Here is a 15,142-nt window from a genome sequence, read left to right as displayed (position 1 = left end):
TGTTTTCAGAATTTCTATAAAAGGAATGGACTTGGTCCTAAATTTGAAACACTACCTGCCACTGATCTTTACGTTCTAATGGATGCAAAACAATTTGTGCATTCATATATAACAATTAACAACAAGTAACTCCAAATTTTGGGTTACTTGATGTTCCACTGGAACAGCAAGGTGAGGTTGAAGGAAACCTTGTGACCATTGCCCTCCGGTGTAAGCCGAGCCCCACAACGGGGCGAGTGAGGGTGACTGTGGAGAAGGGAACAAGGCCAAGATTTACTGTGGGCGTAAAGGCATATTCCATAAACATTGACACACACCAGCTGCCTGGCAGTGTCAGTAGACTGGGCCCCCTTTTGGTGCGGTGGCCTGTGCTGTCTGTTCCGTGTCGAGTCCGGAGGATCTGATAGCTGCCGCGGTCGCCACCTGCTCCGCTAGTCTGAGCTGTCTGTCATTAATGGATGTGCACTGATCCACACCCGCTGTGGAAGTACAAGTGTGGACTCTTACACTTTGACACTAAAGCAGGACTTCACAGAGACACTTGTACTGTATATACCAACTGTTTTGAATTAATGCTGTTACAATTTTAATGGGAATTCTCTCTACAACAAAACTAGGTACAAGTACCAGCGTTTTCAGAGTAATGAATTTAACTTGTAAATCAAAGTACTAGTGAATGATCATATTTCAGTGTTATTGTGGCAATAGACACAGTGGGGCAAATAAGTATTTAGTAAACCACCAACTGTACAAGTTCTCCTACTTAAAAAGATTAGAGGCCTGTAATTGTCAACATGGGTAAACCTCAACCATGAGAGACAGAATGTGGAAAAAAAAACCAGAAAGTCACATTGTTTGATTTTTAAAGAATTTATTTCCAAATTAGAGTGCAAAATAAGTATTTGGTCATCTACAAACAAGCAAGATTTCTGGCTGTCAAAGAGGTCGAACGAGGTCTAACGAGGCTCCACTCGTTACCTGTATTAATGGCACCTGTTTTAACTCATTATCGGTATAAAAGACACCTGTCCACAACATCAGTCAGTCACACTCCAAACTACACTATGGCCAAGACCAAAAAGCTGTCGAAGGACACCAGAGACAAAATTGTAGACCTGCACCAGGCTTGGAAGACTGAATCTGCAATAAGTAAAACGCTTAGTGTAAAGAAATCAACTGTGGGAGCAATTATTAGAAAGTGGAAGACATACAAGACCACTGATAATCTCCCTCGATCTGGGGCTCCATGCAAGATCTCACCCCGTGGCGTCAAAATGATAACAAGAACGGTGAGCAAAAATCCCAGAACCACACGGGGGGACCAAGTGAATGACCTACAGAGAGCTGGGACCACAGTAACAAAGGCTACTATCAGTAACACAATGCGCCGCCAGGGACTCAAATGCTGCACTGCCAGACGTGTCCCCCTGCTGAAGACAGTACATGTCCAGGCCCGTCTGCGGTTCGCTAGAGAGCATTTGGATGATCCAGAAGAGGACTGGGAGAATTTGTTATGGTCAGATGAAACCAAAATAGAACTTTTTGGTAGAAACACAGGTTCTCGTGTTTGGAGGAGAAAGAATACTGAATTGCATCCGAAGAACACCATACCCATGATGAAGCATGGGGGTGGAAACATCATGCTTTGGGGCTGTTTTTCTGCTAAGGGACCAGGACGACTGATCTATATAAAGGTAAGAACGAATTGGGCCATGTATCGAGAGATTTTGAGTGAAAATCTCCTTCCATCAGCAAGGGCATTGAAGATGAGACGTGGCTGGGTCTTTCAGAATGACAATGATCCCAAAACACAGCCAGGGCAACAAAGGAGTGGCTTCGTAAGAAGCATTTCAAGGTCCTGGAGTGGCCTAGCTAGTCTCCAGAGCTCAACGCCATAGAAAATCTGTGGAGGGAGTTGAAAGTCTGTGTTGCCCAACGACAGCCCCAAAACATCAATGCTCTAGAGGAGATCTGCATGGAGGAATGGGCCAAAATACCAGCAACAGTGTGTGAAAAGCTTGTGAAGAGTTACAGAAAACGTTTGGCCTCCGTTATTGCCAACAAAGGGTACATAATGAAGTATTGAGATGAACTTTTGGTATTGACCAAATACTTATTTTCCTCCATGATTTGCAAATAAATTTTTTAAAAATCAATCAATGTGATTTACTGTTTTTTTCTCCACATTCTGTCTCTCATGGTTGAGGTTGACCCATGTTGACAATTACAGGCCTCTCTATTATTTTCAAGTGGGAGAACTTGCACAATTAGTGGTTGACTAAATACTTATTTGCTCCACTGTATGGATAAGATACTGTATCTGTATCCACAACTATCCACACTTTTTGCAAACAATTTAGACCAACTTAGTATTCTGCATGTGCTGTAGACCAATATTTCCACTTAAACATTACAAATACAACATGGACTCCATGATAATTCAGATTTTCTTTGAAGATACAGGCAACAAAATGTTCTTTTTCTCCACAGGACGGAACGAGCTGATTGCACGCTACATCAAACTTCGCACTGGAAAAACGCGGACCAGGAAGCAGGTTAGTCCAATGGGCCCAACGCCACTTGTGAGCTGTCCCTATTTTTGAACCCCTCTGAGAACTAGCCCCCGCTGAGTGATGCCTTTGACTCTCCTGGGTAGTAGCTTCTGAACCACTGCAGCGACGACTGATTCAGGGCCAGCCGCCCGGCATACGGCTGCAACGGGATCGTGTGTTGGCGCCGCTTCTTTTGCACCTCGCAAACGTGTTGCTCGTTAGAAGCGGCAAGACGCTGGGGAATATGGTCATGTGGATAGGGCGAGGGATTTGCAACGCCATCCTCAAGCGTGACATCGGATACGCAGAGACTGATGTCAGGTGGCAATGATGGATGTGCGTAGGGAGAGACCCTGCTAAGTCATCTGGCTCGGTCAGTGTGGGAGTAGTGATGAAAGAGGCAGCATGGGACCAGAGATGGGACAGCTTCAGATTCACATAACTTTATTGAACCTAGTGAGGGTAACAAACACCTGATTAAACAAGGTCATATAAGACATGGTAAATAGATTAATAGGCTGTGCGACTGGTTCCAATCACAAGAGGGAGTCATGCCATTTTACCAATGGCAAAACTCCTTACAACTATGCATATCCCTACATCTGGAGGAGAAACAAATTTTATCACAGGACACACACAAGTGAAGTTCAGTACCACTCATCTTTGGAGTCTACATCTAAAATGTATGCATGTTTTTGGACACCCATACAAAATACAGGTAGTCCCCGGGTTACGACGTACCCGACTCATGTGATTTCGACTTTACGATGCCGGAGTCTCGTCCGCCATTCTGTCTCCTGCAATGTTGTTTTTGGCAGCCATTCTAATTTTCGTGTCAGTCTTAGTCTTTTGGACGAAAATAGTTATAAGTCTTAGTCATATTTTAATCATTTCAAAATGTGTTCGTCTTCGTGTAGTTTTAGTCAAAGAAAACTCATACAAATTTCGTCTAGTTTTAGTCGCCAATACTCAAAATATTTTTGTCTATAAACCTGAAAAGTTTTAGTCCATGTATAAATCCCAATAAAAAATAGGTTTCCATAAATTTCGAATGAACATGATAGACGAACATGTAACTGTAGAGTCTACAATGACATCACCATTTTCATGATGATAATACACACTCAGCAGGCAAATAGCCCATTATTTACAAATAATTAATTTCACCTGGAAGCCACAAACTGTATGTAAAAAGTTTTCCAAGAGTTTAAGAAGATACAGTCACCGCGCTAAATGCTAATGCTTACGCGAACGCTTTGCTGACGCTACAAGTTAGTTTAGTTTGTGATGATCACTCAGCACAGACGTTTAAAGACTAAAGCAACATGGCATATTTAGCTAAGATCAGAAAGAAAAACTTACCAAGCAGTACTTGACATATATGTTTCACAAAAGGAGCCTGGAATGGGCACAGGCTTACTCACCTGAGTAAGCGTATTGTGTGGGGCAGGGGGCTCGAGGGGAGGCGCAGCGTGTCACATGAGTGACACGACCAAACACTGCTGAATGCGTGCAAATTACACATACAATGAGAAAATATCACACATTGTGAATTTATGATGAAAACTATGGCAAATTTTCATCTCTTTCTCGTGTAGTTAGACGACAACTTTCATCGGTGACAAAAACAACACTGGTCTCCAGTCATTTTTTTTGTCTGCTTTTTTTTTTTTTTGTTTTGTTTTTTTTGTTTTTTTTTGTCGCGTAAACCGTACCTACAACCCCTAACAAAAAGTATGGAATCACCAGTCCCGGACAAGCACTCACTCAGACATTTTATCATGTAGAACAAACTCAGATAAAAAGCTTGAAAAAATAACGAATTAGTTCAAAAGTGCAACTCTTCAGCATTCAGAAACACTAAAAGAAATGAATAAAAACATTGTGGTGGTCAGTAAATGTTACTTTTATGGAGCAAGTGCAGGGAAATATAATACCAATGCAGAATCTTGACTCTTGACACCTTTTCCAATGCAGATTCTTGAAAAGGTGATGATGCTGGAACTTTGGTTTGGTGCTGTTCCAGTGAGATTTACAAAGATGACTGCCTGAAGAAAACATACAAATTTCCTCAGTCCCTGATGATATGGGGCTGCATGCCAGGCAAAGGCACTGGGGAGATGACTGTGGTTAAATCTTCAATAAATGCACAAGTTTACATTGAAATTTCAGACAACTTTCTTATCCCTTCAATTGAAAATATATTTGTCATTTTCCAAGATGACAATGCATCATGCCACAGAGCTAAAACTGTTAAAGCATTCCTTGGAGAAATACTCATTCAGTCAATGTAATGGCCTGCAAATAGCCCAAATCTCAACCCTATTGAAAACATGTGGTAGAAGTTGAAAAAAATGGTCCACAACAAGGCTCCGACCTGCAAAGATGATCTGGCAACTGACATCAAAGACCGTTGGCACCAAATTGATGAAGAATACTCATCAAGTCCATGCCTCAGAGACTGCAAGCTGTCATAAAAGCCAGAGGTGGTGCTACTAAATACTAGAGATGTGTTTTGATTGTTATTTCTTTGTTTCACATGATTCCATTTTTTTTCCCTCAGAATGGAGTGATTCCATATATACAGTATTTCCCTGCACTTGCTCTATAAAAGTAACATTTACTGACCACCACAATGCTTTTCATTCATTTCTCTCATTGTGTCTGAATGCTAAAGAGTTGCACTTTAAAATAATTCATTATTTTTTCAAGCTTTTTACCTGAGTTTGTTCAACATGATAAAATGTCTGAGTGAGTGCTCGTCCGAGACTGGTGATTCCATACTTTTTGCTGGGGGTTATGGTTCTTGCCATGTCAGGATCCCCTCCTCCCCCAGCAGCGTCGCTGCCGTCATGCAGTTCCTGACGGCGTCAGGTCCAACTTCTTTGTTCTCATGCTGCTTCTGCTTCTACCGCGGCGCCGATTGCTCTTGCAAGTCCCAAGTTCGGATGGCGGGCGTGAGTGACGCACAAATTTAAAGCCCGAATAGTCATTGAATATAATGACATTTTACACAACGTACCTCACAGTATCCTATTTTTTACTTTATCTTATTAATATGACGTATAATACATGTTTTTGGACAGTTATCCTGAGATTTTGGGGGGTAATTAGGGGTACTTAAAGGGTTAATTCCGATTTATGCGGAAATTTGGGTTACATCGCCGGCCTAGGAATGGAACTCGTTCGTAACCCGGGGACTACCTGTACAAGCTCCACAAAGAAAGGTTTCAGCCTATGAGCAAAACCTAGATATTTTCAATGACCACTGGTTTACTGTTCCACACAGACCAAGTAATTTCAGTTTCCAATGCATTGTCACCTTGAGAAATAATAGAAATTAATTGAGGCTATTTCAAACACTGCCTTAAAATATTATGTAGTAACAGTTTAACTTCTCTAGCTAAGGTTGAGCTAATTTATAGTATAACATTGCATTTTTTTAGTGTAGTGTCTGATTTGTGTAGAAGAAGTCAATGGAAGTCCTGTTCAGTGGTCTGGCATTTATTTTAAAACTTATTTACTGGTTAAAATTTGAGGTTTTGGTAATAAAAACCTCCACTAACTAAATACATGATATTGAACAAAATTCCATATTTTTTTGTGTGTTCTTCAGGTGTCTAGTCACATCCAGGTTCTAGCACGACGGAAGGCCCGGGAAATCCAGGTGAAGCTGAAGGTACGCTACGTGAGTCAACCTTTTTTCTTTGTTTCCATTGTTTATTAATACATAACAGTTTGCCAGATGTTTACAGTGTAGTGGTGCTTTGACATATGAGTTCAGTTTGGATCGTAACAACACTTGGAACCTCAAAATATCTTTCCTTATTAAACTGGGTGGAAATGCCAAAACTATAATAGACATGTGCCGATTGCAGGTTTCAAGTAGGGCTGCAGCTATCGATTATTTTAGTAGTCGATTAATCGATGAACTAGTTAATTCGAATAATCGAGTAATCGGATAAGGAACATGAAAAATTAAAATACTTGAGCAGAGCCCCAAACGGTATAAAAAAATCAACGAGGATCTATGTACAACAAAAGAACAGTTGGCTAATTTACATAGCAAAGGTCTGTTAGCTTAAATGCTATAAAATGCAAACTTTTTTTTTTTTTTTTTTTTTTAACAATGCTCTTAACAAATGCTTCAGATACATATTCCCTCAAAGAAATGGTCAAATATACCTATAATCTAAATTACGAATGCATTAAAAAAAAAAAAAAAAAAAAGTGTATGTTGGTCTTAACAGGGAGCATCTGGGTTCAGCCATGTGAAATGAGGCAGACGAGGGGGCAGTATATCCACCCAAATCAATAAAACTAAATGCAAACACTTTCAAAATAAACCGTTACAATGCCACTTTAATTAAACGAATAATCGAAGCAGCAAAAATTTATTCGATTCTTTTTTTCTAATCGAATACTCGAATTAATCGATTAATCGTTGCAGCACTAGTTTCAAGGTAAACGGCGGTATGAAGACATCTCGGTTTCAAAATCGCAAAAATTTTCCGTCATACCGTCCCTAAGGTATTAGCTATTTTTTATGTCCCAAAAATGCAGGGAGAAAGAGCTGCAAGGCTCAAACCTCCCCCACCGGTTGTTGCTCAGTGTCATTGAGTCAGCTGTGCTACATTATGCCTGGAGGAGGTGAAACTCCGGAACTTTTTCCCCCATCGAAAAAAAAAAAGATCGCTGGTATGTGAAAACTTACAGACGGCCACGGCTTAGAGGAGGAGGGCCAACTGACATGTAAAACATGTTTGCAGAGGGTGACTGCCGAGGAGACAATACCTCCAATATGATTTTGCATTTATAAAAAATTTAAGGTTAAATACATGTCGGCTGCAGTCCGGTATTATTGTTTTTTTTTTTTTTTTTTTTTTTTTTTCTTTTCTTTTCTTTTTTTTTTTTTTTTTTTTTTTTTTTAATTCTAGTGGCATAAGTTGTCGGTCCGTTCCTCATTGCGTCCTGAAGACCGCGCTGACTGTGCTTTAGTTCCGCTTTATTTGGTTTATTTCAATAAGCAAATTTAGATGTTTGTGAATCATTCTCAAATCTTCTCGCCCAAATCCCGAATAATCTAAGAATCGGAAATTTCGCACGCCTCTAGTAAACACTGTAATGAAAGTTTCTCACCAGCTACGAGGGTTAACTCCGACGTAGTTAGTGTGTCTAGCGGTGGTAAAACCTAGTGTTTTTTTTCCCTCTGTCAACTGTTTGTGTTGAGAAAGAGAGAGGGTAAAATGTAAACATGATACGAGTCATACACACATGCTTTTTATGGAAAATAATTCAATTATTTTTGTTCTGATGGTAATAATCTTGAGCTGTGGCTGTGGGTTTAGGCTCACCTAAAGGACTGCATTTATTTTTATTCTATTTAGAATGTTTCCGTTATTTTTTAAATTTATTTTAACTTAACATCATACTAATGTTCCAATTTGCTAATGTGTTTTGAATTTTTTTTTTTAACCCAGATATCTCAAAGTAACACATTTTAGAGCTGTAAATGCAATACCGTGACACCGTGAAACCATGATATTTTGACTTAAGGTTATTATACCGTCGGAATCTCATATCGGCACATGCCTAAATTAAAATAAGAACCTTGGCCAACGAGGTTAATTTGATAGTAGACATTGAGACACATACTTAAAAACAGTTGCGCAACTGACACAACAGTGGCTAATTTCTTCAAAACCTCAGATATTTGTTTATTTGTATTGCAAAGCACCACTATACAAATATTTTGTCCTGTACTTGCTATCAAAACAGGGTACTGTTATGACCTCTAATAGAGATTAGCATGTTTTCACATTCCCTTATCACTTGAGCACACATACTATCGTTTGATGCAATTGCAGCCTCTAATTGAAGGTTTTAAATGTGATATTTCATGAAGCATATTTGAGGAAGGCTCTAGGCTTTACTATGTATGATTATGAGTCAATTGAACTAAACACAATTGTCAGGGAACAAATGAATCCCCGTGTTATTCCCCTAAAGGTATTAACACTCAAAAGTGTTCCCATGTCATCCCAGTCTCTCCAATACTTTCTCAGTTTGCATTTCTCCTTCACTTCGCCACGGCGGGGCTCTTCCTCCCCTTGGATGTGCGCCACGAGTCTTCAGTTGGCTTGGCCCCGAGTGGTCACAGGGTTAGAGTATATGATGGAAGGGCACTTTTTAAATACTCCTTCGCTGTAACTGAGATCCAGACCACTTGCAGCCGTGCTCCCATATTTCAGTTATGCCCTTGTGTCATCCAGCTTTGGCAGGAAGAATGCATCGGGTGGCCTTGCCGTTTAAAGTCCACTGTGCTTTCAGGAAACCACTGTGGATTTAGATGGAGGCGTATCACATTGCCACAATGCACAGAAGAGACAGTCGATGAGCAGCTGACTATGTTGTTTTTCTCTTTTTGGTGGCATTACAGCGTTGCCCTTTTTATTTTTTAACATAATGATTATATCTTCTTGTGACCTCGTTCGTCCTCGAAGAAAAGCTGCTTGTCACCACCCTGCCAAAGCAATAAACAAAACTCTTGACTGTAATATCAACTTATCTTCACCTGAGCTGCTAGCTGGCCTTCAGCCCTTCAGCTCCCCTTCGGCGCTCCTCTTGGGTAAACGGCAAAGTGAGGGTGTCTAATGAGGGTTCTCCGTTTGCGTTACTGTGTCCCCCTATCTGTCCTCCACCTATAGGACCAGGCTGCCAAAGACAAGGCGCTACAGAACATGGCCACCATGTCTTCAGCCCAGATCATCTCGCCCACTGCCTTCCAGAATAAGATGGCCCTCCAGGGGCTCTCCAGGCCGGCTTACCCCACAACTGGTGGGGTGAGTTACTCAACAGAGTACTTTAGTCTCTTTTCATGAACCTGATGTTTTTCCATACTCATCGGTTAAAACGTGGAATCACACGCAAAAATAATACAGGTTGTCCCCAGGTTACGACGTACTCGACTTTCGTGATTTTAACTTCACGGCGCTGGAATTTTTTTTTTTCGTTTTAGTCGCATAAACAGTACCTAGTTCTTGCCATGTCAGGATCCCCTCCTCCCCTAGCAGCGTCACCACCATACTGCAGTTCCTGGCGGCGTCAAATTCCACTTGCCTCCCAACTCTTTCCACAACGTCCTTTTCTCTCATCAAGGCGACTCATTTGCGGGTAAAACCTGAATAGTCATTGAATATAACGGCATTTAACACAGCTTACCTCACAGTATCTTATTTTTTACTTTATCTTATTAAAATGACATATAATACATGTTTTTGGACAGTTATTTTGAAGCTAAAGGGATATTTCGGGGGGTACTGAAAGGATTAATTCAGATTTACGCAGAAATTTGGGTTACATCGCCAGCCTAGGAATGGAACTCGTTCGTAACTTGGGGACTACCTGTAATGCCTATGCAGAGATTTTCTTGTAGGTTTGAAAACAGATTACAGGTTTTACTTGATTATTGTTGTTCCAATACCGATACAAGTTTCAGACAGTGCCCCGATATGTCACTAAAATGCTAGTATCGGTATCGCTGAGTACTGAAACATAATGTGCAGTGTTCAATTCAATTACAATTTAATTCAATTTTTTATTTGTATAGCCCTATATCACAATAAGGTTGTCTCAGAGGGCTGCGGGAACCTTTTCGCGGAGGGTCTCCGTAGGGCGCGCCCGGCCCGCCTGCGGAGGGGGGCACAGGCCCTTACAGAGTCAATTTGAAACACAGTCAGATACAGTAGATGAATGAGATGAGTTCATGTCCCGGGCATCCCCCATCCTTAGACCCTCCATGGCGACAAGGAAAAATTAAAAAAACACAGATGGAAAAGAGAAACCTTTGGGAGAACCACAGTCAGGAGAGATCCACTCCCGGGATGGACAGGCTATAGATGCACCAAGACTGATGATGGGAATTAGCAGACGGAGTTACAGTTTGTAAAGATGCAATAGAGTAAGGGAACAAGAAGAGGTCCATCTAGCCAGATGAGACGGGGGGGCAACGAGGACATCCATCCAGCAAGGGGTCAGGATAGTCAGGCGGCTGCGGCTGAAAAAGTAGGGGGGAAAGTGGACACCGGGTGGTAGGTAGGGTGAAAAACAGGATATAAGAGTGGCTGTACTTCCCCCAGCATTATAGCTCCTAGGGCAGCTTAGACTCAACAGTGAGTCCAGTCAGTTTTCAACTAGCCTGACCATAAACTTTGTCAAATAGGAAAGTTTTTAGTCTAATCTTAAATGTACAGACTGTGTCGGCCTCTTTAATATTAGCTGGAAGCTGATTCCATAAGACAGGAGCTTGGTAACTGAAGGCTCTAGCTCCTATTGTACTTTTAGAGACCCTAGGAACTACCAGTAGACCTGCATTCTTAGAACGAAGTGCTCTGTTGGGGCGGTATGGAACAAGAGCATCTGTGAGATAAGATGGCCCCATACCATTAATGGTCTTAAATGTAAGAAGAAGGATTTTAAATTTAATTCTAAAATCGATTGGAAGCCAGTGAAGGGCTTGGAGCACAGGGGTGATGTGCTCTCTTCTATTAGTTCCTGTTAAACGTCTTGCTGCTGCGTTCTGGACTAACTGAAGACCTTTTAGGGAACTTTTAGGACAAGCTGCAAGTAAGGAGTTACAGTAATCCAATCTAGATGTAACGAAGGTGTGAATTAATTTTTCTGCATCGTTTTTAGACAATATTTCTAATTTTGGCTACGTGTTGTATGTAGTTTTTGGGATTTTCTTTCCAGTTGTCATAAAACCACAGAAGCTGGCAAGTAGAGTTGGGTACAGAAACTTGGTGCCTATTGAGTAGCATTTCTGACATAATTATATAATTACATAATTATATTCATAATTACTAATGTCACTAAATAAAAACTATTTTGCATATTTTTTCAAACGGCCACTGTATCAATACTGTTATACCTTTGGCCAATATTACACATAGCCATGTATTGGAATCGTATAAGGAACAACACTAGTCTTGATCATGTACAAATTTACGTGCATAACTGTTATCGAAAAGGTATTATTTAGTGTTTCAAGTTAGGATGTCAAGCTTATAAGTTAAGGCAAAAGTTTCTCCCTTGGGTTCGAATTACAAATTACGGTGCAAATCACTTTGTTGCGAATGGTCCATCACTGTTCCGTTCATTTTGCATCCATGAAGCATTAAAAATAAATTATCCATCAAATATGATGAAAAATTAAGTCATGTATCATTTCTAATGCGTTCATTGTGTGTGTGTGCGTGTGTGTCTTAGAAAGACACGGAGTCTATTCAACAATTAAATCCATGTATAATGGAGCTAATCTCTCGTCTCTCCATTTATTCCAGTTTTGGCACGGGGCTCTTCCAGGACAGCCAGGAGGCCATGAAGAGTGAGTGAGCCCTTCTCCACACTCATGATCGTATCATTCGCATTTCATCTGATCCGCTGAATGCGCATCAGATGCATTTCAGATTGGGTGGACAAATTAAAGCGTGTCCGTGTAAATGATAAAGTCAGCTGTCAGACATTGGGCATGCCGCTGTGCCCCTTTGCGCCTTTAGAGGTCAGGCGGTCCAATTAGTATGTGAGATGGGGTCACAAGGCAGCGCTAGTGCCTAACATGCCTCTCTCTCTTTCTCCCCCTTCAGCATTAAGCCCTTCTCCCAGCAGAGTTACGCCATGCAAGCGTCCGGCCCAGCCCCCATAACAGGTGGGCATGCTCTCTCTTTCTCCTGTTGTGTTGACAGAGTGCCATCATCCCGGAAAAATGATACGAGAATGAGATGATGATACAGAACCTGCACCAATCTTTGCATGTTTTTCACTCAAATGGCCCACCACCTCACTTGTCAGGTTATGAAAGCACTGCAGGGCTGTCCATGTCACCTGGTGCCCCCCCTTGGCAGGGGAGATGTATCGCCAGCTCCAAGCTGCGGATGCTGGAGTTCTCCGCTTTCCTGGAGCAACCTCAAGATCCTGAGACTGTAAGTAGGCAAAGATAACTATTTTACAACTTGAATGTTAGGAATTTGACAATATGTGAATCATGTGTCTTTAAAGGGAACCTTGGACCTCAAGACTTGTAGGGTCTAATAAGCCACAATTGTTCTCTCGTACTAAAATATGTCATTAGAAACAAATAAAACATTTCCATTGATTGAAAAATCTATAATATTTAGTACGTGTTTTGACCTACCGAGGGCGCTATGTTTTATGCGCGTAACGGACGCTTTGGGTGTTGACGTAGTTTGTCACTGTTACCAGACAAACACTACTGGTGATCTGCAATTCCTTCTGATGCGGCGAGACGTCCAACACATGTGCACATCGGTTAAAAGCAGCGAGTACTTACTATTTGTGTTTTTATTGAGTATTTTATCTTTTCATTGCCTTAAAATACTTATTGCATGTGTTTCCCTCTCCTAATTTTAAGCATTGTTTTCTTGTGGTAGCTTTAAAGCAGATTGTTGATCTGTTGGCAACATTAGCCATGAAGCGTATTTAAACCACCCTTATTTGAAATTACTAGATTCAAGTATTTTCTTAAGGCATCTTTAGTATGTTCTGTCTCTATGCATCTAAACGAAACAAACTGAAAGTGCACGGTAGTGCTTTGGGTGTCAAAAGCGCTTCTTGTAGGACGTTTCACCGGTGTAGCACATTTTGGCTGAACACGTTTTTTTCTAGGCAAGGCAAGGCAAATTTATTTATATGGCACAATTCAACACAAGGCAATTCAAAGTGCTTTACATCACATGAAGACCATAAAAATCACATTTAAATGAACACAACGTAAAAACCAAGACAAAAGATCGCATTTAATCACAGAATAAAAATAAATACATAAAAATAAAACAAAAATAAAAATAAAGCAAAAACTACTACTACTAATAATCATTGAAATCAGCAATGGAGATAAGCACAAGAGGAATAGAAGGCAGGTAGATTGAAATATATAGACAGTTATGGATATGCAGTGCTAAACAAGAGCGTTTTTAGCTCTGATTTAAAGGAGCTAACAGTTTGAGCATACTTCAGACGTTCAGGTAACTTGTTCCAGAGGTGAGGAGCATAATAACTAAATGCTGCCTCACCCTGCTTGGTTCTTGTTCTTGGAACATGCAGAAGACCCGTTCCAGACGACCTTAGGGGTCTAGATGTCTCATAGGAATCTAACAAGTCAAGCATGTATTTTGGTCCAAGGCCATTAAGTGTTTTGTAGACGAGCAGTAGTATTTTATAGTCTATCCTTTGACTCACTGGAAGCCAGTGTAGCGATTTCAAAACCGGTGTAATGTGGTCCAGCTTCCTTGTATTTGTGAGGACTCTGGCTGCAGCATTCTGTACTAGCTGCAGCTTCCTGACTGATTTTTTATCAAGACCTGTAAATATACCGTTGCAGTAGTCCAATCTGCTGAAAATGAATGCATGCATAAGTTTTTCCATGTCTTGTTGTGTCAGAAGCCCCTTAATTCTGGTTATATTTTTTAGGTGGTAATAAGCGGATTTAGTGACGGACTTTAGATGGCTATCAAATTTTAGGTCTGCGTCAATAATTACGCCAAGGTTTCTGACTTGATTTGTAGCTGTAAGTGACATTGTGCTAAGTTGGCTGCTTATCTTTGCCCTTTCCTTTTTTGGCCCAAAAATGATCACCTCTGTCTTCTCCACATTTAACTGGAGAAAATTCTGGCACATCCATTCATTGATTTGATGAATGCATTTACTCAGGGAGACTAAGGAATGATAATCATGTGGGGACACAGAAATGTACAGTTGTGTGTCATTTGCATAGGCGTGATAGGAGATGTCATACTGTTCCATTATCTGAGCTAACGGATACTACTCTCGTCTCGTCTCATCTCGTCTTTCCTGTTCATTTTGCTTTTGCTGCTCGTTTTGTGAAATATCGACAGTGCTGTCCTGTTCATTAAAGTTCCTCTCGGGTTCAAATTGAAAGGGCTGAACATATGACATGTTTATGTCGCTAGAGTCATACTCTGGAAGCTCGGCAGCGTAACCCAGTGACGTCACCGCCCTGCGACATCAACAACAATGGCGACATACTTGTTAAACTAATTTTACAAATTATATGAAAACGAAAACGTCAAGAGGAGTTTTAATATCAAATTATTGTAAAATCATAATAACATTTATCTTAATATAAGAAGTCTTTCTATCCGTGGTTCCCTTTAACTACATAAACATGTGGACTAGTTTTTGGCGATATGACTGTGCCATATGTACCGCCAAAATGGTAGTAGATAATGTCTTTTATCATTAGTATTGCCAATTTTAATAATACAGTATATTAAAAAATACACTGTACTTAAGTCTACAGTGCTGATACTTTTTAAATTGATGACACTGAATTGCTAATAGGTGTGATAAATCATCACACAACACAAACATATGGTGCAGAGATATATTATTCAATGTTTACGCAAAACCACAGGTTTCTTACGGGTTTCTTCAAATTAAATTTAAGACTTTTGAAGACCAATTGGAAAATAATTTCATGCCAATTCCAGGCCAACCTTGCAAAAAGACTAAAGCCCCTTTCAGCCATTTATCCTGGTAAATTCCCGTATAAC

General features: G+C 40.5%; 1 protein-coding gene across 2 annotated transcripts in view; it reads left to right on the top strand.

Moving 5' to 3' along the window:
- LOC130916238 (transcriptional enhancer factor TEF-3-like) overlaps positions 1-15,142 on the top strand; it is a 92,601-nt gene that overhangs the window by 43,311 nt on the left and 34,148 nt on the right. For both annotated transcript variants that reach the window (XM_057836778.1, XM_057836777.1), the window contains exons 2-7: positions 2,491-2,555; positions 6,169-6,240; positions 9,260-9,394; positions 11,894-11,937; positions 12,197-12,258; positions 12,402-12,532. In XM_057836778.1, the coding sequence (XP_057692761.1) occupies positions 9,293-9,394; positions 11,894-11,937; positions 12,197-12,258; positions 12,402-12,532 (339 nt within the window). In that variant the 5' untranslated portion in view covers positions 2,491-2,555; positions 6,169-6,240; positions 9,260-9,292. The remainder of the gene's footprint in view (positions 1-2,490; positions 2,556-6,168; positions 6,241-9,259; positions 9,395-11,893; positions 11,938-12,196; positions 12,259-12,401; positions 12,533-15,142) is intronic.

The sequence above is a fragment of the Corythoichthys intestinalis genome, chromosome 5, assembly GCF_030265065.1.
Source record: "Corythoichthys intestinalis isolate RoL2023-P3 chromosome 5, ASM3026506v1, whole genome shotgun sequence".
Classification (NCBI taxonomy): domain Eukaryota; kingdom Metazoa; phylum Chordata; class Actinopteri; order Syngnathiformes; family Syngnathidae; genus Corythoichthys; species Corythoichthys intestinalis.
The sequence above is the reverse complement of the archived record's forward strand: the minus strand, read 5'-3'. Positions and strand labels throughout refer to the sequence as shown.